This window comes from Podarcis melisellensis, assembly GCF_964234715.1.
Source record: "Podarcis melisellensis genome assembly, chromosome: 6".
Taxonomy (NCBI): domain Eukaryota; kingdom Metazoa; phylum Chordata; class Lepidosauria; order Squamata; family Lacertidae; genus Podarcis; species Podarcis melisellensis.
The window spans coordinates 1111845-1136421 of NC_138538.1; the positions used below are offsets into that span (position 1 = coordinate 1111845).

The 24577-nt window shown below is 47.0% G+C and overlaps 1 protein-coding gene across 6 annotated transcripts in view; it reads right to left on the reverse strand.

Annotated features, from left to right (window-relative positions):
* Window positions 1-2819: 2819 nt before the first annotated feature.
* LOC309372891 (uncharacterized protein) overlaps window positions 2820-24577 on the reverse strand; it is a 29261-nt gene continuing 7503 nt past the window's right edge. For 3 of the 6 annotated variants that reach the window (XM_081916936.1, XM_081916935.1, XM_081916940.1), the window contains 11 exons: window positions 23055-23198; window positions 20944-21087; window positions 19508-19618; window positions 17961-18071; window positions 16612-16758; window positions 13180-13332; window positions 10301-10465; window positions 9427-9489; window positions 7587-7652; window positions 5716-5853; window positions 2820-2986 (listed from right to left, as the gene is read on the reverse strand). In XM_081916936.1, coding sequence (XP_081773062.1) covers window positions 2943-2986; window positions 5716-5853; window positions 7587-7652; window positions 9427-9489; window positions 10301-10465; window positions 13180-13332; window positions 16612-16758; window positions 17961-18071; window positions 19508-19618; window positions 20944-21087; window positions 23055-23198 — 1286 coding nt within the window. In that variant the 3' untranslated portion in view covers window positions 2820-2942. The remainder of the gene's footprint in view (window positions 2987-5715; window positions 5854-7586; window positions 7653-9426; window positions 9490-10300; window positions 10466-13179; window positions 13333-16611; window positions 16759-17960; window positions 18072-19507; window positions 19619-20943; window positions 21088-23054; window positions 23199-24577) is intronic. The other 3 variants (XM_081916937.1, XM_081916939.1, XM_081916938.1) reach the window with 3 other exon arrangements.

The following is a 24577-nucleotide window of genomic DNA, read 5'->3' on the forward strand; positions in this document are numbered from 1 at the left end:
TGTGAAGACTCCTAGGGCTGGAAAGTGGGGCTTCTGAATCCTAGATGCTGGAAGCCACGGGAGAGGAGCGAGCCACTCTTGGGCTCAGATCCTGTTGGGAATTTGACAACGTGCAGTTCTGTGCAGCTTCACACAGAGTCAATTATAGTTGGCCGACAGCCAAGGATGACTGAGCAGAAAGGAGAATTTCTGCCTGGAGATAGAGGAGCCTGGAAACAGCTCTAGGTCTCACACAGGCATAATGATTTACGTCCTACTGACTGGAATGTGTTCGTGAACTCTGCGTATGCTCTGCTAAGGTCCTGCAACAGGTCAAAGTTGCAAAACACCAACAGACCCTGCTTGTGGGCTTCTGCACTGAGGCATCTGGTTGGCCAATGTGAGAACAGGATTCTGGACTAGATGGGCCACTGGCCTCATCCAGCAGGCTATTCTTGGGTTCTTATTTTTAATGCCCATTTCCTTGGCAGTCGCTGCCACTTCAGACCCCCTTATTCCCCATGTAAAGTTAGAATTTCCGCCCCCAATAGGCATCATTTTACACTTGCTTATGCTGAACTGCATTTTTGTTTTAGCCAGGCCGAACATTTCTCTCTCAGCAGCAAATGTAGCTACCTCGCTGCTCACTGCTAACTCTGAACCATTTATGAACAAGTCTAAAAGGAAAAATCTCAAAGTTGCTGCTCGAGGGACCGTCCGGAGAACTCAACAGTCATTCCCACTCGCTGCTTCTTGCCATGTATCCAAGTTCTGATCCATCGGGGGACCTCTCCTCTTTCTGCATGACTGCTAAATTTATCCCGGAGTCTCTCTCTTATCAAGCCATCCCAAGGAGTTGCTTAGATCAAGAGCAACTAACAATGACCATCACCTCAAAGGCTGCGGACCATCACTGCCTCCAGAGGGAGTCCCACAGTTTAACTATGTGCTTCATGAAGAAGGGTTTCCTTTCATGCGTCCTGAACCTTCCAACATTCAGCTTCAGGGTGTCTGCGAGTTCTGGCGTTAGGAGAGAGGGAGAAAACCTTTCTCCTTTGCCATTGCCTGTCATATCAAACCCAGAAGCCCCTCAGCGCCTTCTCCTGACTGCATTTCCCTTGGCAAATCAGGGCTGGGGTTTCTAGCAATTGCTTTTCAGAAGCATTGCCAGGATCTTATTGTGGGGAACAGAAGGAGATTGTGCAAATATCCTCTTTTGCCCTCTTTCTTTGAACAACGAGGATTCTCTAAGCAAGAATGATTCCGTTTCTGCCCACCTGGAATGGTAATGCGGGGAAGGTGAATTTCTGCAAGCACCAACCTTGTTTGCCGCCCCCCCCCAAACAGCAGAATCAGCACTCACCCTGTGCCCTGTGCTTCATCATTTTGGCAGAACTGGGCTCCACTCGGAGGGCCAAGAGCCCCAGGAGGAGGAGAACGGCAAGGTGGGCTCTCATGGCTGTGGCTGGAGCTGGCAGTGCCTCTGCCAGGGTGGGCGAGGCTGGAATATAAGCCCCCCAGGCTGGACCTGGCCGTTCTGCTTGTGACACACACAGCTACCTGCCCACCTCTTGGTCAGCTGGTGACAATTCCCAGAATCCTGTGTGCGGGTCACTCTGCCAGGGTGTGTCAACAGCCTTATCTAGTGGCCCAGCAATTCTGCTTGGGGCATGTCGGCGTGACTCTGGCAGGAAGGCAAATGTTGTGAGCTTTGCAAAAAATGTCTGCTTGGGCCTTTCACTTCGCCACCCTTAGCAGCCACCCAGCCAGCCTGGCTGACTCTGGTCTGCAGGGCCCATGAAGGTGGCCTCACCCCTTGAGAAGCATCTTTTCAGCCACCACCTGGAGGTGGCTCAGTCTCAGATGGGCCGACAGCAGGACATGCCAAGCTGGACCTTTCCTTGGGCCACACATGGACATTTGCCTGATATTATGCATCTTCTGCTTCCTGGGAGAAAAGCAACGACAAACCTAGACAGCATCTTAAAAAGCAGAGACATCACCTTGCTGACAAAGGTTAAAGCTACGGTTTTCCCAATAGTGATGTATGGAATGAGAGATGGACCATAAAGAAGGCTGATCGCCAAAGAATGGATACTTTTGAATTCTGGTGCTGAAGGAGACTCTTGAGAGTCCCATGGACTGCAAGAAGATCCAACCTCTCCATTCTGAAGGAAATCAGCCCTGAGTGCTCACTGGAAGGACAGATCGTGAAGCTGAGGGTCCAAGACTTTGGCCACCTCATGGAGAAGAGAAGACTCCCTGGATAAGATCCTGATGTTGGGGAAGATTGTGAGATGGTGGGACAGTGTTCTCGAAGCTACCAGCATGAGTTTGACCAAACTGCGGGAGGCAGTGGAAGACAGGAGTGCCTGGCGTGCTCTGGTCCAGGGGGTCACAAAGAGTCAGACATGACTAAACGACTAAACAACAACAAACATGCATCTTCCAAGCCCTCTCCAGGATCCTGGAGCAGTTGGACCCAAAGACATTGCTTCTCTGCTCCCCCTTGCAGAAGTTACTTTATACAATAAGGAACATTTCCATGATAAGATTCTGGCCTCATTTATTATGAAGGGAAGAAGAGCTCAGAACCGCACTCAAGCCAGCCTCACAGTCAGACTGCTGCATGAATCAAGACAGTCAAGATTCACGCAGGCAAAATGAGGGCTGGGTTACTCGCGGCACCAATCTAGTTTTGTCTTATATATACTGGGCTATTTTCCAAATAGCTGGTGTAGCAGCAGCGCTTAATCCTAGCTCTGACCCTAGCTAATTTTACATTTCCAGGTTTTGCTGTTCTTTATTGCGTTAAGAAACAACAACAACCACACACAATATTAAATACTGAACTTTATTTGTTCCCTTCAGTTTCAGCATAACAGTGCCAACAGTTAAAATAAGAGTGTTAAGTTCCTTGTGAAATATTTACTTCATTTTAAGCAGTCTATGGGTTCTACTGGCTATTTATAAACTCTGTAGACAGAGGCCTTCTTGGACATCACACCTGTAAAAGATAATGCACACAAGTGACAGGTGAATAGGAAATTGTTAGTGAATCACAACCTCAGACACATCAAGGCCGGGATTTCTGGGCCAATGTCTCCCTAGTTCCATAATCTCACCCCCAATTTTTGCAGAACTGGAAGGGGCACAAAGGGCCATCTAGTCCAACCCCTTGCAACGCCTGTGAAACAGCTTGCGGTCCAAGAGCTCGACCCTCTTCCCATTATGGCATTTCATTATTAGTATTTTTTAAATGGGTAAAACATTCTTTTCAACGCTGCTTCACTTTACTGCAAACTTTTTCTTAACACGGAGTTCATAACTGTGTAAGTAGAAAATGGCTTGAAAATTATGACCACCTATTTTATCCCGGTTACACATATTTAGAAATGGCTCTACAAGACTGCAGCATCTTCTGATTCATCAAATGCTTTTTTTAGAGTCGAAACAAAATAATAAAAAAAAATCCTTCCAGTAGCACCTTAGAGACCAGCTAAGTTTGTTATTGGTATGAGCTTTCGTGTGCATGCACACTTCTTCAGAGACACTTTGCATGCACACTTCTTCAGATAGTGCATGCACATGAAAGCTCATACCAATAACAAACTTAGTTGGTTTCTAAGGTGCTACTGGAAGATTTTTTTTATTTTGTTTATTTTGTTTCGACTATGGCAGACCAAAACGGCTACCTACCTCTAACTTTTTTTGGAGTGTGTGGGTAATAAGAAAAGGACAATATTGTCAGCTGGCTGAGCAGATTGTGCTAAATATTGTCTTGCCACAATTCACCATGGGAAGACTCCAGACTCCTGACCTCAGGTTCAAGACTGATGCGGGAGCCCACAGGTGAAGCTGGTGCTTCAGGACCATGGATAGCTCCAAGCGAGCCACTTGCTTCCAAAAATGATGAGCGCAGATTGAGGTTTTTGAAACCTCTATCTCCTGACTCCCCTATTCTAGACTTGACCCCCTTGCAGAGGCGTCTCTAGATTCATACAGGGCCAATACTGCAGGAAAGGCAGCTCATTGGGTTTAAGCAGCTTGGCAGTTTCCTAGACCTTCTCACGTAAAAAACAAGGATATGGACAAGCTGGATGGGGTACAGAGAAGGGCAGCCAAGACCATCAAGGGTCTGGAAACCAAGCCATAGGAGGAACAGTTGAGGGAGTTGGGAATGTTTAGCTGGAAGAAGAGGAGACTGAGAAGCGATAGAATAGCCATCTTCAAATATCTGAAGCCACCTGGATGAGGAAGCTAGCTTGTTTTCTGATGCTCCAGAGGGGAGGACCCGAACCCATGGATTTGAATGACAAGAAAGGAGATTCTGACTCAAAATTAGGAAGAACCTTTTGGTGGTAAGAGCTGCTTGATGATGCAAAAGACCACCTTCAAGGATGGTTTTTAAACAGAGATTAAATAGCCTCCGCCGCCCCACCCGGTTTGATTTGATTTATTGTGTTTCCTTGCCGCTTTTCATTGAAATGAATCTTAAAGCAGCTTACAAACATTAAATAACAATAATGTAATAAAACATAATGGAAAAAACACCCATGATTTAACTGGGTCACTCGTTTCATGAACATGGAGGACCAGAGGACCCCAGCCAGTGTAGCATTTGGGTGAGCTGTCTTAACAACGGGCATTATGAGTATTTAATGTGTAGTGAACTGTATAGAAAGATTATGAATCACGGGGGGCATGGAGAGAGTGCAAATGAACTTAACAATGCTCAGCTTATTTTTTTAGTTGCCATTTTGTTAATGCTGTTTTATAGATTATAGAGTGGCTGGGGAAACTCAGCCAGATGGGCGGGGTATAAATTATTATTATTATTATTATTATTATTATTATTATTATTATTATTATTAATATTATTAATGCCATATCAATTGCTAATCGTGTAATATGCCTTTTGCTGTAATTGTGATTTTTGGCTTTTTTTTTTAGTTGCTGCTGTGTTAATAGCATTTTATAGATTGCAGTTGTTTCATGCATGATGTTAAATAGCCATTTGTTGGGGATTTTGTTGCTGTGATGGCAGCACTGCAGGGGGTTGGACTAGATGACCCCCGGGGGACCCGCTTCCATTTCTGCAGGTCTATGATTCTATGAATTCTGGCCTCCATCATCTCTTTGATGCTTTGAAACTCATCATGGTTAAGAGCATTTTGTCTAGAGCAGCTGGAATTGTGGGTGTTGAGCAAAGGGATAAAGCTGAGTGATTTCCTTTGCCAGGCAGTGGAGGCAGGAAATGTTGGACATTTTCCATATCTGCTCTTGGGTCCTCGGAGCACAGATTCACACAAAGTGGCAACCAACCTTGCAGGATTTAACAGGATTTATTTGAAATGCATATGCAGAACAAAGGCACAGAGCAATGAGTTTGCAATCTGCACACCCCAGTCAGGGTGCGCCCCTTTTTATACATTTGCAGAATACAATACCACCTGATTTCTTGTAAACCACCTGATTTCTGGGAAATCAAAAGTTATAGCAACTTCCTATGTCCTATGCCCCCCCCCTTCCTGTAATGGCCCCACCAGCCTCACCACGCCAGGCAGTGTGCATTCCTGAGTCTGCTTATCTCTTTACAACCTTGAATAATAAACATTTGAGCCTGTTCCATCAGTGCCAGCCTTGTTCACCTGACGGACCTCTCCTTTCTCAGAAAGGCCTTGGGGAGGGGTTGCTATGGCCCTACGGGGGGGGGGGGGGTCTGACTCCCCTTACCTGGCTCCACACACTTCCAAGAACAGCCACTCAGGCAGCACTTCATGGTCCCACTGCAGCTGATGTCGCTCTTGCATTCATGGGTGAGCATTGTCTTCCCACACTTGTATGCAGACTCCCTGCAATGGCCTGGTTTTGCTGTAGAAGCAGAAAGACACCCGAGATTGGAAAGGCTTGAGTCCCCTGGCCAAAAGCTCTGGGCGCCACTGTCTCCCCTCTGCCTCGGATGCTGGGATGGGAGCCTTTGGCTTGGGATAAGCAGAAATAACTCCCCCCCCCCCATGTTCTCCCCCAGAAGCAGGTGGCACTGTGGGTTAAACCACAGACCCTAGGACTTGCTGATCAGAAGGTTGGCAGTTCAAATCCCCATGATGGGGTGAGCTCCCGTTGCTCGGTCCCTGCTCCTGCCAACCTAGCAGTTCAAAAGCACGTCAAAGTGCAAGTAGATCAATAGGTACCGCTCCGGCGGGAAGGTAAATGGCATTTCCGTGCGCTGCTCTGGTTTGCCAGAAGGGCTTAGTCATGCTGGCCACATGACCAGGAAGCTGTCTGCAGACAAACACCGGCTCCCTCGGCCAATAAAGCGAGATGAGCGCCGCAACCCCAGAGTCGGCTACGACTGGACCTAATGGTCAGGGTACCTTTACCTTTACCTTTTATGTTCTGCCCCAATGCCTTCCTCAGAACAGCTGATTGGGCTGGGGCTGTTGGGAATTGTATATACTTATATTCAGGTCATTTATGAACCGCTACGTATTTCTTTCTTTCTTTCTTTTCATTGTTCGTGCTCAGTGTTTTTGTATTTTTATCCTACCTGTTTCTCCAAGGAGATCCAAGTGGCATTTTTTTTAAAATGCAAAATTACAACAAAAATTACAAACATTGAATCCAAAATAAAACAGTACTAACAAGCAAAAAGAAGAAAAAACAAAAGAAAAAAGAACAACCCCCCCAAAAAAACCATAAAACAAAAACACACATCTACAAATAAAACAATATCATCATTCTGAGCTAGTCATTACATACATATACACATGCTGACTTCCTTTCTTTGTTCTAAGACCTCGAAATTTTTACTCTTTCTAAATTGTTGCGTTTAATGTAGATTACCTCTCTCTTTATAATTTCCACACCATTTTTCTCTTTCTTTAACCCTGCAAAGCATCATTCTAATGAATGAACTGGTACGTATTTCAAGGAAAATCTCCTAAGCGTTTACAACATCTTAAAAAATGTTATAGATAGAAGTCCAATACAACAAGTACAGTTTTTTTAAAAAATAAATAAATAAATCACATTTTAGAGCAGCATCGATAACAGTCAAGAGATCGTTAATCATCAACATGAACTGAAACAACTAGCATGCGGGGACTAGAATGAGTATTAGGAGATCAAAAATTGAGAAATACAGGGAAGAAAAACAATCCCAGCCCTCAGTTAAATGCCTTTATAGGTGGAAGAAGCATTCTCACTTCTGATGTTTTAAGGATCTCAAAAATCTGCATTTTTGAAGAGCAGGGCACTTCTCAAAAGCCGATTTCTCAAAAGCTGGACCTACAAATAATTTTATCTGGTGTAGGTAGACCTTGTTGGTCTGTTGCTTAATGGCTTTCTGCAAGTGAATGGTTTTATATTTCATTGATCTTTATATGAAGAATGCATGAAGTTTCACTATTCACTTTTGGGGGGCAGCAGGTGAAGGTCCTTCAGCAAGGTTGTGCCTTTCTAAACACCTTCCCCCCCCCCCCGGGAGACGTGAGCTACCTGAGCAACCAGCTCTGGCCCCTCATTGGTCAGAAAGGGTTGCAGTCCATCATGTCTAGCAGGTTGCCACGTTGGCGAAGGCTCTCATCTCCTCTCGCCCTCCTTACCTGCTGATATTGGTGACTCTGTTGGCTTTTCTGTTTTCCTCAGAAGAGGCGTAAGAGTTGGAGCCCCTGGGGAAAAGCACCGTGAAAGAAACAAGAAGCTTTAGATGGACACCTTAACACTTGATATTTCATTGGTTCTTGGAATTTGGGCAATTTTCTGGGTGTGCAAGACTGCCTCTCGCTAGCAAGATTGGCAGGTGAAGATGTTGGATTTTTTTGGAGCTGGCAGACCTGACTGGAAGAATCCGCGACCAGAAAGAAGAGGAGACACAAGAGGATTGGAAGAAATTTAAAGAATATTTAGCAAAATATTGTAATATAAGATAAATAGAAAATTCTTGGAAGTAACAAATAGGCTTAGGGGTAGAATAAGAATATGTGGTAGTAAATATTAATGATTGGAATAATAATAAAAGAGAAGAGGTTAGTCAATGAGAGGAGTTAATATTATTAGAAATATGAAATTGGAGAACTGTTATACAGGTGATATAATGAAATTCAGATAGAGGAGATTTGAGGAAGTCAGTTACCAATGTTAAGAGATTTAGGTATTTGAATTAATAATTTTATTTTGTGTTTATTGTCTGTTGTGTGCTTTGTCATGTTTTTTGTCATGTGTGAAAAATCTGGAAAATCAATAAAAAAAATTGAATAGAAAAAAAAGACTGCCTCTCTCTAAAGAGTCTCCAATGGCAGAGTTTCTGACAGAAGAGGGAAGGGTTTCAGTGGAAAATGATAAAAGCTGGCATGGTGTAATGGTCAGAGAGTCAAATTAGGACCTGGGAGAGACCAGGGTTCAAATCTCCCCCTCAGCCATTGTCACGGCCACCCAGGTCTGGTCCCAGCTCACAAGAGACCTCACTCCGTTGCAGCTTATTTACAGGAAAAGTTTATTGAAGATTTCTGCTTCTCATACAGTTCAGCATTGTGGCCGTACGTCTGCCACGTTAGACCGCTGAAGTCCCCTCTGACTCCTCCCCTCTTCCGCACCAACTTAATAGCCTGGCTCTAGACCACCTCTTCCTCTCCTTTCTTTTCCGCAGGGTCTTCCTGCCCCCCTGGGTTCCCTCTCTCCGTGACTCGCCTGAGGCTGAATCCTCTGCCGCCTCTTCCCCCCTCTTTCTGGCTTTAGGGCCGGGCTCCTCCCCTGAGCTCTCTCCACTTCCGCGCGCCTCTACGTTTGAACTTGGCGCGCGTACGTTGCTGCTGACCTTTCTTTCGACCGCTACACCACCCCCTGCTCTGCTCTCCACCCTTTCCGGCTGAACACCCTGCTCCAACCCCCTCTCTCTGTTCTCTCCTAATCCTGCTCCCTCCGAGAGGCTGACGACTCCACCCCCTTTACTCCGTTCCGGCTGAGACGTCTCTTGCTTCCTCTGTCTTCCACTGGGCTCCTCTCCGCTTCTCCCTTCTCCTCCCCTTTGCTTGATTAAGGTAACCCCCTTTTGAGAATCCTCTGACTCGCTGCTCAGACTCGTGGATTCCCTCAGAATTCCGTCATCTTCTTCCTCATCCTTCTGCCCCTCCTCCCACTCGCTCTCCGTCTCCTCTGTCATCTCCTCCTCTCTCCCAGAAACCCTGACAGCCATGAAGCCCCCTGGTTGACCGTCTCTCAGCCTTGCCTACCTCCCAAGGTTGTTGTGGGGTTTCATTGAGGAAGCAAGGAAGCATGTACGTTACCTTGAGGTCCTTGGAGGAAAATGTGGGGAATAAAGGTGAAAATAAAATGGGACCCTTGATATCCTGGGGGCAAAGGGGTCCTTTTATAAGTCCACCGGGGGGGGGCACAGAAAAGGAGCAGCCCCCTCCCCTCTTCCTTCTGTTCCTTCTCTCTACCAACCTGTGGCTCCAAGTTCTGTCTGGGCTTCAGCGCTGAATGTTGGTGGTTCCATAGCTGGACTATCTAAGAGAAGAACATTATTAAAGGTTTGGCATTAATGTTGCCTGGAGGCAGCGATGGGCCAGAGGAGAGCGAACAAATGGCAGCTTAATCCAGACCAGACAGAGGTGCCCATCATCACCATTTATTATTTATACCCCGCCCATCTGGCTGAGTTTCCCCAGCCACTCTGGGCGGCTTCCAGTCGAGTGTTAAAAACAATACAGCATTAAACATCCATCATAACATGGATCCAGCCGGTTTTGGATGGGGCATGACTCCCATTCAGCAGTCCAGATTACAGTCTAGGGGTGTTCCTGGACTTAACCTCATTCATTCATGCATTCCCTATACCACCCTTCACCAACAGTTCACAGGGTGGTTCATAATATATAAAAAACCAAAAATACATACCATAATAGCAAACGAAAACAAGAACCCCTCCACACCCCATTTAAAAGGCCATAGATTGATTAATCAGCCAAAGTTCTTGTTATAGAGGAAACCCCTGGCGTTTAATAATAATAATCATAATAATAATTTATACCCCGCCCTCCCTGGCCAAAGCCGGGCTCAGGGCGGCTAACACCAGTAAAATTACAATGGGGGGGACCCAATTTAAAATACAGGTTAAAATGCAATTTAAAAAGCAGCTTCATTTTAAAAGTTGTCCATAAATCAAAACTGTAAGGGGAATAATTAGTGGAGGTGCCACCCCCACCCCCAAATGGGCAAAGGAACGTCCAGTCTCCAGCCCTGACTCCAGGATGTGCCCAGTTCATGTGCCACCCCCCCCCCCCCGTGAATCCCCTCCCCAGCCAATCCTCAGCCTCACCTGGGGGAGCCTCACCTGTGACAGCCAGGCAGACCCACCCGCAACTCAGCCAGCAGCACTTCTCGCTGGGCCTGGAACAGTCGTTGTCTCTGACGCAGAAGGTCAAGGTGGAGCAGTCTGGCTCCTGGCTCTTTGCAGCTTGGAGGGGGCAGGTCCCAGGGCGCACTAAGGGGGGGGAATCAAAAGGGAGGAGGGAGAAACTGGGGTCAGAGGGGGTGGCTGCAGTGGGCAGCCCCAGGACTCTCTTTCTCCTTCCCCCTACTTTTCTTGGCACAAACGGTGGATTTACTTACAGAATTTGACTCTATACATATAAATTAGCATATGCAAGTTGTGTGCAGATTTGGGCCATAGCTGTCAAGTGTCCCTTATTTGGCGGGACAGTCCCTTATCCCAGCGCCATGTCCCGCTGCTGTCCCGTATTGATGAGGCTTCATTTGGCTGCTGGCTGGGCTTTCTGCCTTCGGCTCAGAGGGGCTCAGAAGTTGAACATACCTGTGCCTGGAAAATCCCTTATTTTGGCTGCTGATCCCTTATTTTCGAGGCTGCTGGTCCCTTATTTTCAAATATGTAAGTTGACAGCTATGATTTGGGCCATAGGACTGCAAACCGAATCTCTTTAGAGCCTAGCAATGCCCCCACTGTCCTGGCTCCCAAATGGCGGAGGGTCTTAATTGTAGGTAAGAGTAGTAGAATTGCAAAGTTGGCCAGGAACCTGGGGGTCATCTAGTCCGTCCCCCCCCAAATGCAGGAATCACAGTTAAAGATTCCCTGACAGATGGTCATCCAACCTATGTTTGAAAACCTCCAAGGAAGAAGATTCCACAACCCTCCAAGGGAGTCAGTTCTGTTGTCAATCAGATTTAACCTTTGGGAATTTCCTCCTAATGTTTAGGCAGAATCTCATTTCCTGCAATTTGGAGCCATTGGTTCAGATCCCAGCCTCAGGAGGAGGGGAAAACGAGCTTGTTCCATCTGCCATGCGACAGCCCTTCAGGTAGTCGAAGACAGGACTGCCAATCACCCATCAGGAATAGTGTCCTGGCGGAATTTCTGAACATTCCCCGTTAAATAGCTCAAAAACGTGGTGGTTTTTTTGTGATTTTGCAAAAAATACCTCCAGATTTTCATTATTGAAATATGGCAACCCTATTTGAAGATTGCTCTCATATCTCCTCTCTCTGTCTCCAGGCCCTTCATCATCTTGACCCCCTCCTCTGCACACGTAAGGAAAACATCTTTTTTAATGCAGAATAACATTATAGATAGGGACACGAGTGGAGCTGTGGGTTAAACCACAGAGCCTAGGGCTTGCCAATCAGAAGGTTGGCGGTTTGAATCCCCGTGACGGGGTGAGCTCCCGTTTTTTTAAAAAAAATTATACTTATTGGAATTTTGATTAACAATAACAATAACAACAAAAACCACTACACGCTACACAGATACAAAAAAGAAAAAATACAGAACAAAAAAAAATGCACAATCAAACTTATATAAAAAGTGAGAGAAAAAAAAGAAGAAAAAGAAAAGAAAACAGCACATAAAATTATATTTTCCAAAATGTCCTTTCATTAACTTGTTTCTTTGACTTCCTCTCGCCTCCCTTTTTGCATTCTATTTTAATTTGTTGTTTTAGCAAATCCTTCTGATTTAACATTACCTGCTTTTTCATAATAAAATATTACACATAATCTAAAAACAGCTTATGCATTACAAACGTCCTTTAATGGTTGTATTATCCAATCCTTCAGTCATTTATAGTACTTCGCGGACAAACCGTCCGGACCTGGTGACTTGCCCAATTGCATGTTCTGAATGGTCGATTCTACTTCCTGGTCCGTTATTTTATAGTTCAGCATTAATTTATTTTCTTGTGAAATTGTTGGTAGACCATTTAGTTTCAAAAAAGCAGTCAATATCTATTTCTCTCTGCGGCTCCTGTGTATACAGCTGTTTAAAATACCTCTGGAAGCACTTTCTTATCTCTCCTGGGTTCTGTATGTTCCTTCCTTCCACTTCCAAGTTTGTTATGGGATTCAATTTTTGTCTTTTTTTCAATTGCCAAGCCAACAGTTTCCCGCATTTGTTTGCCGAGTCAAAAGTTTTTTGTCTCATTTGTTTAATTTTCCACTCTATTTCTTGATTCATCAATTTCATGTACTGTACTTGATATAACTTTATCTCCTTCAGAATCTCCTGTGATTTTGGGGTGAGCTCCCGTTGCTCGGTCCCTGCTCCTGCCAACCTAGCAGTTTGAAAGCACGTCAAAGTGCAAGTGGATAAATAGGTACTGCTCCGGCGGGAAGGTAAACGGCGTTTCTGTGCGCTGCTCTGGTTCGCCAGAAGTGGCTTAGTCATGCTGGCCACATGACCCGGAAGCTGTACGCCGGTTCCCTTGGCCAATAAAGCGATATGAGCGCCGCAACCCCAGAGTCGGTCACGACTGGACCTAATGGTCAGGGGTCCCTTTACCTTTACCTTTACCATTATAGACTCAGCGGTTGTAACCCTTGGTGCCAATGCCACCCACGGTAATCATATAGCAATCTGAATGCAGTATTTTATGGAAACAACCTTTCTGAGTTAAGAGTCAGGAGAGGAAGAAAATATAGACTAGAGCAGATCCCAGGGTTAAATGTGGCAGAGTTTGTTTAAGCCTTGAGCAGGATGCAGCCCTGTGGATCACCCAGTCTTTTTCCGCTCAGCTGCCCATTAACTTCCGTCTCCAAACTTGCTGGCCGCCCAGTGTGTGTTTCTGTGCAGACTCAGCTGTGGCCACCAAGGGCTCTCCTAGCCAGGCCCAGGACCTGGGAGGGAGGGAAGAGACAGGATGGGTTTGTGTGGCCCCCAGAGCCTGGGGAGAAGCAGGGCAGCCTTACCTTCTTCCGCCTCCTTGCAGACATTGCTGCAGCTGATGGAGCAGCATTTCTTGGTGCCCTCACAGTCAAAGTCATGGCTGCAGTTCTTCAGGGATGGTTCTGGGCAAGGCCCCATGGAGCCCCTGAGCTGCAAAGGACACGCTCCGGGCTTCACTGCAACACACAAAACCCATGGACCTCTGAGGCAGAAAGGCAATGGTGGTGAGGATCCCACCAGAGCAGGTGGAGAGGGTCAGGGGACGAATGAAGCAGGAAAGCTTTCCAGCGTCCATCTGGCTGGACAGTGCAATTCCCAGAGAGAAGGAGTTGGGAGATGGTGACCAGGAGATAACTGAGGAAGCTACCATTGGCTCATCTCGCTCAGTAATGTTAGGGCCGCCTTCACCCGGGGGTGCAAGAGGTGCAGGGCACCCGGGTGCTGAATTCTGGGGGGCACCAGGTGCCCGCCACTGAAGCCTCCTAAGCTCTTAACTGTCTACCAGTTATGAAATAATAGATAATTTTGATGAAGCTAGAAAAACAAAATTACATATATACCTAGGTATTACTGAAAGGTATACCTACTGTTTCACTAAAGAACTTTTGACTTTGTGTGCTCATTTACCAAAGACGTGCCGCGCCAGCAGTGGCACTTGTCATTCACAACGACGGCACTTGTCATTCTCAACGGCGCCCTGCACGCGAAATTAACTCTTGTTATGTTATGTATTGTATTGAGCTGCTATGCAGCAGAGGGGTCAGCGGCACCTTTGACATGACTGATGTTTCTCCTAAGTAGGTGCCCAAACAACACTTATAAATTTAAGTGTGGTGGTGTTGTATACTTAGGTATAAGTGTATTGTAAATAATAATAATAATAATAATAATAATAATAATAATAATAATAATAATAATAATTTATTTATACCCCGCCCATCTGGCTGAGTTTCCCCGGCCACTCTGGGCGGCTCCCAATCAAGTGTTAAACAGTACAGCGTCAGACATTAAAAACTTCCCTGAACAGGGATGCCTTCAGATGTCTTTTAAAGATAGGATAGCTGCTTATTTCCTTCACATCTGAAGGGAGGGTGTTCCACAGGGCGGGCGCCACTACCGAGAGGGTTCTCTGTCTGGTTCCCTGTAACTTGGCTTCTCGCAGTGAGGGAACCACCAGAAGGCCCTCAGAGCTGGACCTCAGTGTCCGGGCTGAACGATGGGGGTGGAGACGCTCCTTCAGGTATACTGGACCGAGGCCGTTTAGGGCTTTAAAGGTCAGCACCAACACTAAATACAACAATAAATGGGCAAATAAAAAAGTTTGTTTCTTTCCCCTCCCTTATTTCATAAACAAGAGGCATAAGCGTGGTGTCTGACATAAGCATTAAAAAAGTTAATTTGGAGGCTAAACTAAATTTGGGGGCGCTGGGCAGATCTTTGCACCCTGGCGGCGCATATGCTAAAGACGGCCCTGAGCAATGTCCACACTGACTGGCCACAACTCTCTGGGGTTAAGGCAGGGAGTCTCTCCCAGACCTACCTGAAGATCCAGATGGGGATTGATACTAGTCAATCTCCTTTCAATGCAGGAAAAACAGGTGGAGAATTTTGTGGATAGTTTTTGGGCAAGGACTGCTCCTTAAATAAAGTGGAGGTTGGGCGTTACATGCCACACTAAGCTACGGTTAATGTTAACTGTGGCTTGTAAACCAACTACAAGCCTCTAGCCATAGTTAATAAACCTCAAGTAAGCTCCTGAGCTGCATTCACACACAGCACTAAGCCGCAGCTTACTGAACCATAGCTTAGCAACCCATGGTTTCGTGTTATGTGTGAACCAGGTGACTGTGGAAGATCCTGAACTAATGGACCAATGGTCTGACATTGGATAAGGCAACTTCCCATGTTTCTATGCAAAATACCATTAAGAACATCAGAAGAACATCTGCTGGATGAGGCCAATGGCCCATCAAGTGCAGCATCCTGTTCTCACAGTGGCTAATCAGACGTCCCAATTGAAATCTCACAAGCAGTTGTTCAGCACATAGCCTCCAGACTGGATTATTGTAACTCGCTCTACGTGGGGCTGCCTTTGAGACTGACCCAGAAACTCCAGCGGGTGCAGAATGCCGCGGCGAGACTCCTTACGGGGTCCTTGCCATGGGATCACATTCACCCAGTGCTTTACCAGCTGCACTGGCTCCCGGTGGAGTACAGGGTCAGGTTTAAGGTGCTGGTTTTAACCTTTAAAGCCCTATACAGCTTAGGACCCTCGTACCTATGGGACCGCCTCTCCTGGTATGTCCCACGGAGGACCTTACGGTCTTCAAACAAAAACATCTTGGAGGTCCTGGGCCACAGGGAGATCAGACTGGCCTCAACCAGAACCAGGGCCTTTTTGGCCGTGGCCCCGATCTGGTGGAACGTTCTGCCATAAGAGACCAGGGCCCTGCGGGACTTGACATCTTTTCCCAGGGCTGCAAGATGGAGCTGTTCCACCAGGCCTTTGGCCAAGGCACAGTCTACCCCCCTCCTTTGGTAATCCTCACAGAACTCTAACCCAATTGGTTGCCATTAATCTGATTTGAATTAATTTTATAATGAAATGATTTTAGAATGTGTATCATTGTTAGCCTCTCTGAGCCCGGCTTCAGCTGGGGAGGGCGGCATATAAATAAAATTTTATTATTATATTATAGCCTTTTCCCCTCCTGCAGTTTCCAGCAACTGGGATCCAGAAGCGTTGCTGCCTCCATCCGTGGAGTAATCATTGGCAGCCTCCTCCTCCTCCTCCATGAAATCATCTGATCTTCTTTCAAAGCCTGCTAAAAACCGCATTAGTGCACCACAGCTGCCTCTGTTCTCCTGTGTCCTCTGAAAGCCACACTCCTCATGTGCATGATGCAGAATGAGGCATGTTTCTGCAGCATCCCTAATACCTGAAGGAGCATCTCCACCCTCATCATTCTACCCGGACCCTGAGGTCCAGCGCCGAGGGCCTTCTGGTGGTTCCCTCATTGCGAGTAGCAAAGTTACAGGGAACCAGGCAGAGAGCTTTCTTGGTGGTGGCACCCGCCCTGTGGAACGCCCTCCCACCAGATGTCAAAGAGATAAACAACTACCTGACATTCAGAAGACATCTGACGCAGTGGCGTAGCGTGGGTTGTCAGCACCCGGGGCAAGGCAAGTAATTTGCACCCCCTAACCCGTGGATTTGCACCCCCTAACCCCCAGATGTTGCGCCCGGTGCGGCCGGCCCCCCCTGCACCCCCCACGTTACGCCACTGATCTGACGGCAGTTTGTAATGTATGACATTTTAACGTATTTTTAATCTTTGTTGGAAGCTGCCCAGAGTGGCTGGGGAGACCCAGCCAGATGGGCGGGGTACAAATAGTAAATTATTATTATATTATTATTATGCCTGACCTGTAACCCCCTCCAAGAGGCAACTTACCCAGGAGAGGCACCAAACAGACACGGGCACAGCCATTCCAGCAACACTTCCTTGCTCCGGGGCACTCGCTGTCAGCTCTACACCCCTGCCAGCACCACCGTGGGGTATTTGGGGGCACGACAGGGCAGGCTCCAGGCCGCTCTGCCTCTGACAGGAGAGGGAAGCAGAGGGGGAAGAGTTTAGGAATTCCATTTGTTTCCACAGTTAAAACTTGTTCATTGGTTACCCCATAAATGCCCACTTTGCCTTTCTCTGTGTTTGACTGCTTTGGACACCAGAACTGGCACTGTTAGTGGTGCTGCACAAAACCCATCCTGCATTTGTAAGACACTGATGTTCCAGCACCTGCACTTTGGAACTCCCTGCCTCTTGATATCAAGCAGCCACCTTTATCTGCGTCGGCTGAAAGCATTCTTGTTTAATAAGCAAGCAAATTCTTATTAAGAATTTTAGGACAAGATTTGCCAAAAGATAAGGAGAATCTATTCATGTATACGACAACAGCAGCCAGAATTTTATTAGCTCAAAGATGGAAAAGTGATGAAATGCCAGTGAAAGAGCAATGGCAAGAAAAGTTGGTGGAATAGGCTGAAATGGCAAAATTGACTGAAGGACTTAAAGACAAGGACAGTGATGACTTCAAAAAAGACTGGGAACATTTATGATGTATATACAGAAACAATGTACTGAAATGGACTCACTTGCAGGATTCGACTAAGGCACTTACAATTAACAAATAGGGGGGGAAATGTAAGTATGTGGTTAAAATGTTGAAAATAGAAAATGGATCAATAATGTATAACTTTAATCTTAGAAAATAAGGTGTATATCATAAGCAGAAGAAATAAATATGGGATAAACCAGGAAGGGAAGTTGGGAGAAGTCATGGGGGGGGGCGGTAATTCTGAAATGTAAAATGTAATTTGAATTCTTGATTATGTTTAAATTTGTTGCAAATTTGTAATAAAAAGGAGGAGGAGGAGGAGGAGGAGGGGAGACTGGCAGAGATGCCCCTCTATGGGCTCCTCCACACTTCACTGGTGCCTCACCCAGAGAGCATGGCAGTTTGGAGAAAACTCGTTGTCTCCTGGGGAAAACCACTCTCTAGTGCTCAACGGGAGCAAGCAGGAATTTCCCCCTGGTGGCCCTGCTTTCTAGGCAAGGCACAAGTGAATTGTGAATGAGCCCCTACAGAGGAACTCTAAGGGGTGTGGGGAGCAGGAAAGGTGTGTGGCTCTGAGATTTTGAGGAGGGTTTTTGGGGAAGGGAAAGATTCTTGAGTTTTCAGGGGAGGGCTGTGCCCTTGTAGCCCCAGTACACCCAGAGGAACCCCCTCCAGAGTCACTCACCTGCAGGTGGGGGGATCAGGATGGGGCCCTTGCCCGACTGCCCAGGTGCGTAAACGGTGGCTGAGGTGGGTCCCTCGAGTCTCGGCGCCACTGTCTTTGTTTTGGTTGCAGCTGGGGGAAATGGTGGAGAATCAAGAGCAGGACCAACTAGAACAGGGATGCCCAACCGGTCGATCGCAATCTACCGGTCGATTGCGGGGCCTTCCTGATCGACCGCATGATCCTTTAAAGCCCATTGCGGCTTAGGGCCCTCATATTTATGGAACCGCCTCTGCTGGTCTGCCCTACAGAGGACCATAAGGTCCATGAATAACCGTAACTTAGAGGTCCCGGGCCCTAAGGAAGTCAGGCTATCCTCCCCCAGGGCCAGGGCCTTCTCAGTGATGGCTCCGACCTGCTCTGTCCCATGAGACCAGGGCCCTGCAGGATTTAACCTCCTTCCGTTGGGCCTGTAAGACAGAGCTATTCCGCCTGGCCTTTAATTTGAATTCAGCCTGGTCTTTTATTTCCCTTCTCTTCCTTCCCCCTCCCCTTTTATGAAGATCACCCGCTCTGAGACCCCACAGCTAATTCTCCCCTGGTCTCCTTGCTGGCCCAAGTAGGACCAATTCAGCCAGCTAGCCCTGGGGATTATCTAATTGATTTTTTGATTTTCATTGTTATTCATGTTTTTATACTGTATTTTATGCTGCTTTTATAATTAAGTGTTTGAAAGTGTTTTGAATTTGTTGTTAGCCGACCTGAGCCTGGTTTTTGAACTGGGAAGGGTGGGGTATAAATTAAAAAATATTATTATTATTTATTAAAATAAAAAAAGAAAAAGAAAGGAAAAAAGAAAGCATTCTTGTTTAGACCAGTCGGCACAGACTCATTGGGTGCTGCTGGCGCACATTTAATCTGTATTTAGTTGATTGCATAACTTATTTTTTGAATGTTTTCAAGAGTGGCTTTCAATGACCATTTTATTGTTCCATTCTCTCTGTGAACCGCTTTGAGGGTTGTTTCTGGGTTTCTTCAACCATGAAACGGTGCATAGATTTCAAGATCCAACTGGCACAAAATACTCAGGCATCCCCCCTCCCCCCTCCAAGGGCTCAGAAAGAGGGAGGGACCTTGTTGCCATAGCTGCATGCCTGGGTGAGGATTGGCTGAGCAGTGCAAGGAGGAGGAGGAGGAGGAGAAGGGGAGACTGGCAGAGATGCCCCTCTATGGGCTCCTCCACACTTCACTGGTCTTCACTGGTGCCTCACCCAGAGAGCATGGCAGTTTGGAGAAAACTCGTCTCCTGGAGAAAACCATTCTCTAGTGCTCAACAGGAGCAAGCAGGAATTTCCCCCTGGTGGCCCTGCTTTCTAGGCAAGGAACAAGTGAATTGTGAATGAGCCCCTACAGAGGAACTCTAAGTGGTGTGGGCAGCAGGAAAGGTGTGTGGCTCTGAGATTTTGAGGAGGGTTTTTGGGGAAGGGAAAGATTCTTGAGTTTTCAGGGGAGGGCTGTGCCTTCGTAGCCCAAGTACACCCAGAGGAACTCCCTCCAGAGTCACTCACCTGCAGGTGGGGGGGTCAGGATGGGGCCCTTGCCCGGCTGGCCGGGTGTGTAAACGGTGGCTGAGGTGGGTCCCACGAATCCCGGCGCCGCTGTGTTTGTTTTGGTTGCATCTGGGGGAAAAATGGGGCAAAATCAAGAGCAGGAGAAGTGCTTCCCATTAAGACCAACTAGAACAGGGATGTTCAACTGGGCGATCCCAAACTACTGGTCGATTGCGGGGCCTTCCTGGTTGATTGCGTGATCCTTATCGATCGCCGCCACCCCCCCCCGCTCCAAAGAAGTTCAACAACTTTGTTGAAGTCTCCCGAGAAGAAGCAGAACAACTGTGGGGGTTCCTCCCCCCAAAAAACTCAACAAGCTCAACAGCTTTGGTCAATCCAGATCACTGGCAGTGGGAGTAGATCACAGTCTCTTGGGAGCTGGACATCCCTGAACTAGAACAATAGAACTAGTTACAGGTAGGTAGCCGTGTTGGTCTGCCATAGTCGAAAAAAATAATAATAAAAAAATTCCTTCCAGTAGCACCTTAGAGACCAACTAAGTTTGTTATATGCCTGTTGTCTTTGTCCATGGAGTTTTCTTGACAGGGATACTGGAGTGGCTTGCCGGTTCCTGCTAGACAGCATATTAAAAAGCAGAGACATCACCATGCCGACAAAGGCCCATATAGTAAAAGCTCTGGTTTTCCCAGCAGTGATGTATGGAAGTGAGAGCTGGACCACAAAGAAGGCTGATCGCCGAAGAATTGATGCTTTTGAACTCTGGTGCTGGGGGAGACTCTTGAGAGTCCCATGGACTGGAGGAAGATCAAACTTATCCATTCCTAAGGAAATCAGCCCTGAGTGCTCACTGGAAGGACAGATCCTGAAGCTGAGGCTCCATTACTTTGGCCACCTCATGAGAAGAGAAGACTCCCTGGAAAAGACCCTGATGTTGGGAAAGATGAGGGCACAAGGAGAAGGGGACGACAGAGGACAAGATGGTTGGACAGTGTTCTCAAAACTACCAGCATGAGTCTGACCAAGCTGCGGGAGGCAGTGGAAGACAGGAGGGCCTGGCGTGCTCTGGTCCAGGGGGTCACGAAGCGTCGGACATGACTAAATGACTAAACAGCAACAAGTTTGTTATTGGTATGAGTTTTCGTGTGCATGCAGGTATCTGAAGAAGTGTGCATGCACATGAAAGCTCATACCAATAACAAACTTATTTGGTATCTAAGGTGCTACTGGAAGGAATTTTTTAAATTTTGTTAGAACAATAGAGTCACTGAATTGTAGAGCTGCAAGGAACCCCAAGCATCATTCAGCCTAACCCTTGCAATGCAGAGGTTTATATTGTGTGTGTGTGTGTGTCACCTGACAGACTCTAGCCTTCTGGCAGTGGCTTGAGAAAGAAGTTGACCTTTCAGGAGTGCCACCAGGGGAAGACAAGGTACCTGGGAGAAGCCCTGAACACTTGAAGCCACAGTCCGTAGCGACGCACTTCTCGCCTGCTGGGCAGTCAAAGTCATCCCTGCAGAAGTCAATGCAGCTCTTTGGAGTGGTTTCGGCTGGTGCCTCTGAACACGGAGCGGGATTTTCTGGAGGGGGGGGGGGGAGAGGGTTGTTCACAGTCACAATCTTGCTCACTGCCTCCTGCAGGAGGGAGTCCCACAATTTAACCCTTCGCTGCATGAAGAGAACCTTGTCTTTTATCTGCCCAGAACCTCCCCAAACGCAGCTTCTTGGGATGCCCACAAGTTTTAATGTCATTCGTTTATTTTATTTTTTATTTTTTAATCTGTGTATCAGGGCAATTCACAAGGTAAAAATACACATAAGTAGTTAAAACAAAAACAACGAAACAATAGCACCCCACCTAAAAACACAGTGCTTCCCCCCCTTAAAAATGCTTAGGGGTTACTCTCATTTTGACTCAAGAAAACCACAGTTTTATAGTTCAAATCAGGAAAAATACTGTAAATGGACAAAAGTACATAGATTCACAAAATGTTTGGGGTATGTGTCCCCCCAGAAAAAAACACTGTAAAAACACATTTGAGAGGCTGTAGAATATTAATCAGCCAAAGGCCTGGTTGTAGAGGAACATATTTTAATTATGGATGTTGATGTTTTAATGACTGTATACTGGGTTTCTGTGCTTGGAAACTGCACGATAAATAATAATAGGAGTTGGTTTAGCATTTTAAATCAAAAGGAAGAGAAGCATTAAAATTGTTTGAATAATGCACACGAGAGAAAGGGTCTGGCAACCCTTTAAACTGCACAAATAAATCACTGTGCCAAAAAATACATTTGATTTGTCCTATGTGCCACATTTACTGTGTGATGAAAGAGACACATGTGCGCAGATGACCTGCCAGGGACTGTTTTTCTTTCAGGTCACACAAGCCCACGTACTTAAAACTTTTCCAATGATGTCTTTGGGTTGTTGTTTTCTCTGCTGCTTTTATTTCGCTGTGTTTTATGTCATTGCGAACTGCCCTGGATAAATATTTCCTAAGTAAACATGATGGCAGAAAGTGAGGAGGAATTAAAAAAACCTTTTAATGAGGGTGAAAGAAGAGAGAGCAAAATATTGTCTGAAGCTCAACATCAAAAAAACGAAGATCATGGCCACTGGTCCCTTTACCTCCTGGCAATGTGGGAAGACCTGGGCGCATTTCTTCCAAATCCTTCATATTTTAACCCTAAGCTTAAAGACACCCCTGTCCAGGAACAAACCTCTCCCATTCTCCAGGCTCCCTGGCCCACAGCCTCTCTGAGCTCAGTCCTATTCCTGGGAGACAGCTGGGAAAGACAGAGGTTTGTTGTGTGAAGAGGCCTTAACTGGCTGCAGAGGATTTTCTCAGAGAGTTGGGAACTGGCTCCTGGCCACCTTCTCTCAGATCCAGCAGCGAGTTTGGCAAACAAAACCTGCTGGTGCATTTCATTGAGCAAATAAGGTTAGCAGGAGGGTCACTGGCACAAAACTCCCTCCTCCCTCTGCTCTTTCCTACAACTGTTTTCCAGGTATCGCTGCACCTCCTTCATCCCTGCCTTGTCATGTGACACAGATAACTGTAAGTATCTGTGGGTTCATCCCAAACTTGCTTTCTGTGGGGACCAGAAACCAGGAAGGACTTTGCCTGTCCAGGACTTTTCTGCCCAGGAAAGGGTGCCCAGTTTGGAGAGTCTGTGAGTTTCCCTCTTTTCTCATCTGGTACGCTGTGGCTGGGCTTGCTTGCCTGAGCCACCTGCAACTATTTGCACTGTAAGCAGCTGACCGCTAAGGTCTGGGTGGCCTGGCTTGATCTGTGAGAGGCCGGCTGGCTAGCAAGTTTGGTGTCGTGGTGAAGAATCAGACGGGATGGCCATGCCTGCATTTTCAACCTTTGTCTGGATGCGCCTGAGAGTTTAGAATCACAGAATGATAGAATTGTAGAGTTTGAAGGGACCGTGAGGGTCATCTAGTCAAACCCCCTGCAATGCAGGAAAGTGAAGCACCTGGAAACTCCCCACCCCCATGCTTTGCGCCCCAGAGATGCTCATGAGACGGCTCTGGTACCTGCAGAGAGGTTCAGGCATTGAAGGCCACAGGCAGCGAAGCAGCACTTCTGGTCCTCAGGGCAGTCTCTGTCATCTTCGCATTGGTTCCCGCAGGGGGTGCCATTCGGCCGTGCCATCCTCCGTGGGCAGATGCCAGGCCTAACTGGGGCAGAAAGCAGCACAACGCCATTCAGTCGAAGCCTTTGTTTTCCTGCTCCAAGGTTGCTGCCCAAGAGCCTTTCAGCATGACATGTATTGCAGTGTCTACACTTTGGGTTAGGCCCAGAATGCAGATTTCTCAGAGGCCGGGGGTGCCCATACCTCCCCCCTCCTCAGAAACGGCATTCCTGTCCTCTGATGTTAATTATGCAAGTTTATTGATTTGGAGTGTTTATTTTGCTCCCCGATCTTGGGACCGCCAGGCCTCTTCCTGCCTTTGCCCATCAAGGCTGCCATTAATCTTCTGTCCCAGTGACCTGTTTCAGTCTGTTCCCTAGACATGAACACCATGATTTAGAAGAGGCAACACGGAGGGCACCTACCGTTTTCGCAGGCAGCGAGTGCCAGAATGTTGTCATTGTTGCCACCTGGAAAGCTCAACCCCTCGCAAGCGGAGAAGGAACGTTATGTGCCCATTACGAAGGTCAAAGCGGTTGGCGGGATACTTAGATTGCGGGGGAAGGCGGTTCTTGGACTGAACTGACTCTGAGCTCTGGAGGGCTTTATCTACTCAAAGGGAAGCCTTGGCCAGGTAACAAATTGGCAGCCAGGGCAGATCTTTGAAGAGGGAGGATTTCTTCACTCAGCACATCTGGGCATTAAGCCATGTGCAAATAAATAATGCCTGGTATCAGCAGTGCTCTCCCCCCCCCCCCGAAAAATAGGTGCTGGCCATGAAGTTGTTGCAGTAAGTGCCACACTTTTTAACGACAACAAAAAGAGGTGCCAGACTACATACCCTGGAGTGCCCCCTGAAAAAAAGCACTGGGTATAAGCAACATCACGATGTCTGCCTGAAATCATGGAGAGCTGCTGCCAGTCTGTGCAAGCAGTGCTAAGCTAGGAGGCCCAAGGGATAATAAGGCAGCTGCTTGTCTTCCCAGGACCAGCTCTCAATTGCCTTCATTTGCTTCATGAATTTGTCTGATCCTCTGTTGTTGTTGTTGTTTAGTCGTTTAGTCGTGTCCCTGCGTGACCCCCTGGACCAGAGCACGCCAGGCACTCCTGTCTTCCACTGCCTCCCTTATGTTGGGAGCTTCGAGAACACTGTCCCACCATCTCGTCCTCTGTCTTCCCCTTCTCCTTGTGCCCTCCTTGTGACGCTCCAGAGTCTCCTCCAGCACCAGAATTCAAAAGCATCAGTTCTTCGGCGATCAGCCTTCTTTATGGTCCAGCTCTCACTTCCATGATCCTCTTTTAAAGCCATCTAAATGAATGGCCATCAGTGCTCCAGGTGGGAGCAAATTCCATAGTTTAGCTGCATGCAGAGTGAAGGATTCTTTCCTTTAGTGACTGGTCTGAATCTCCCATTTTCTGCTTCGT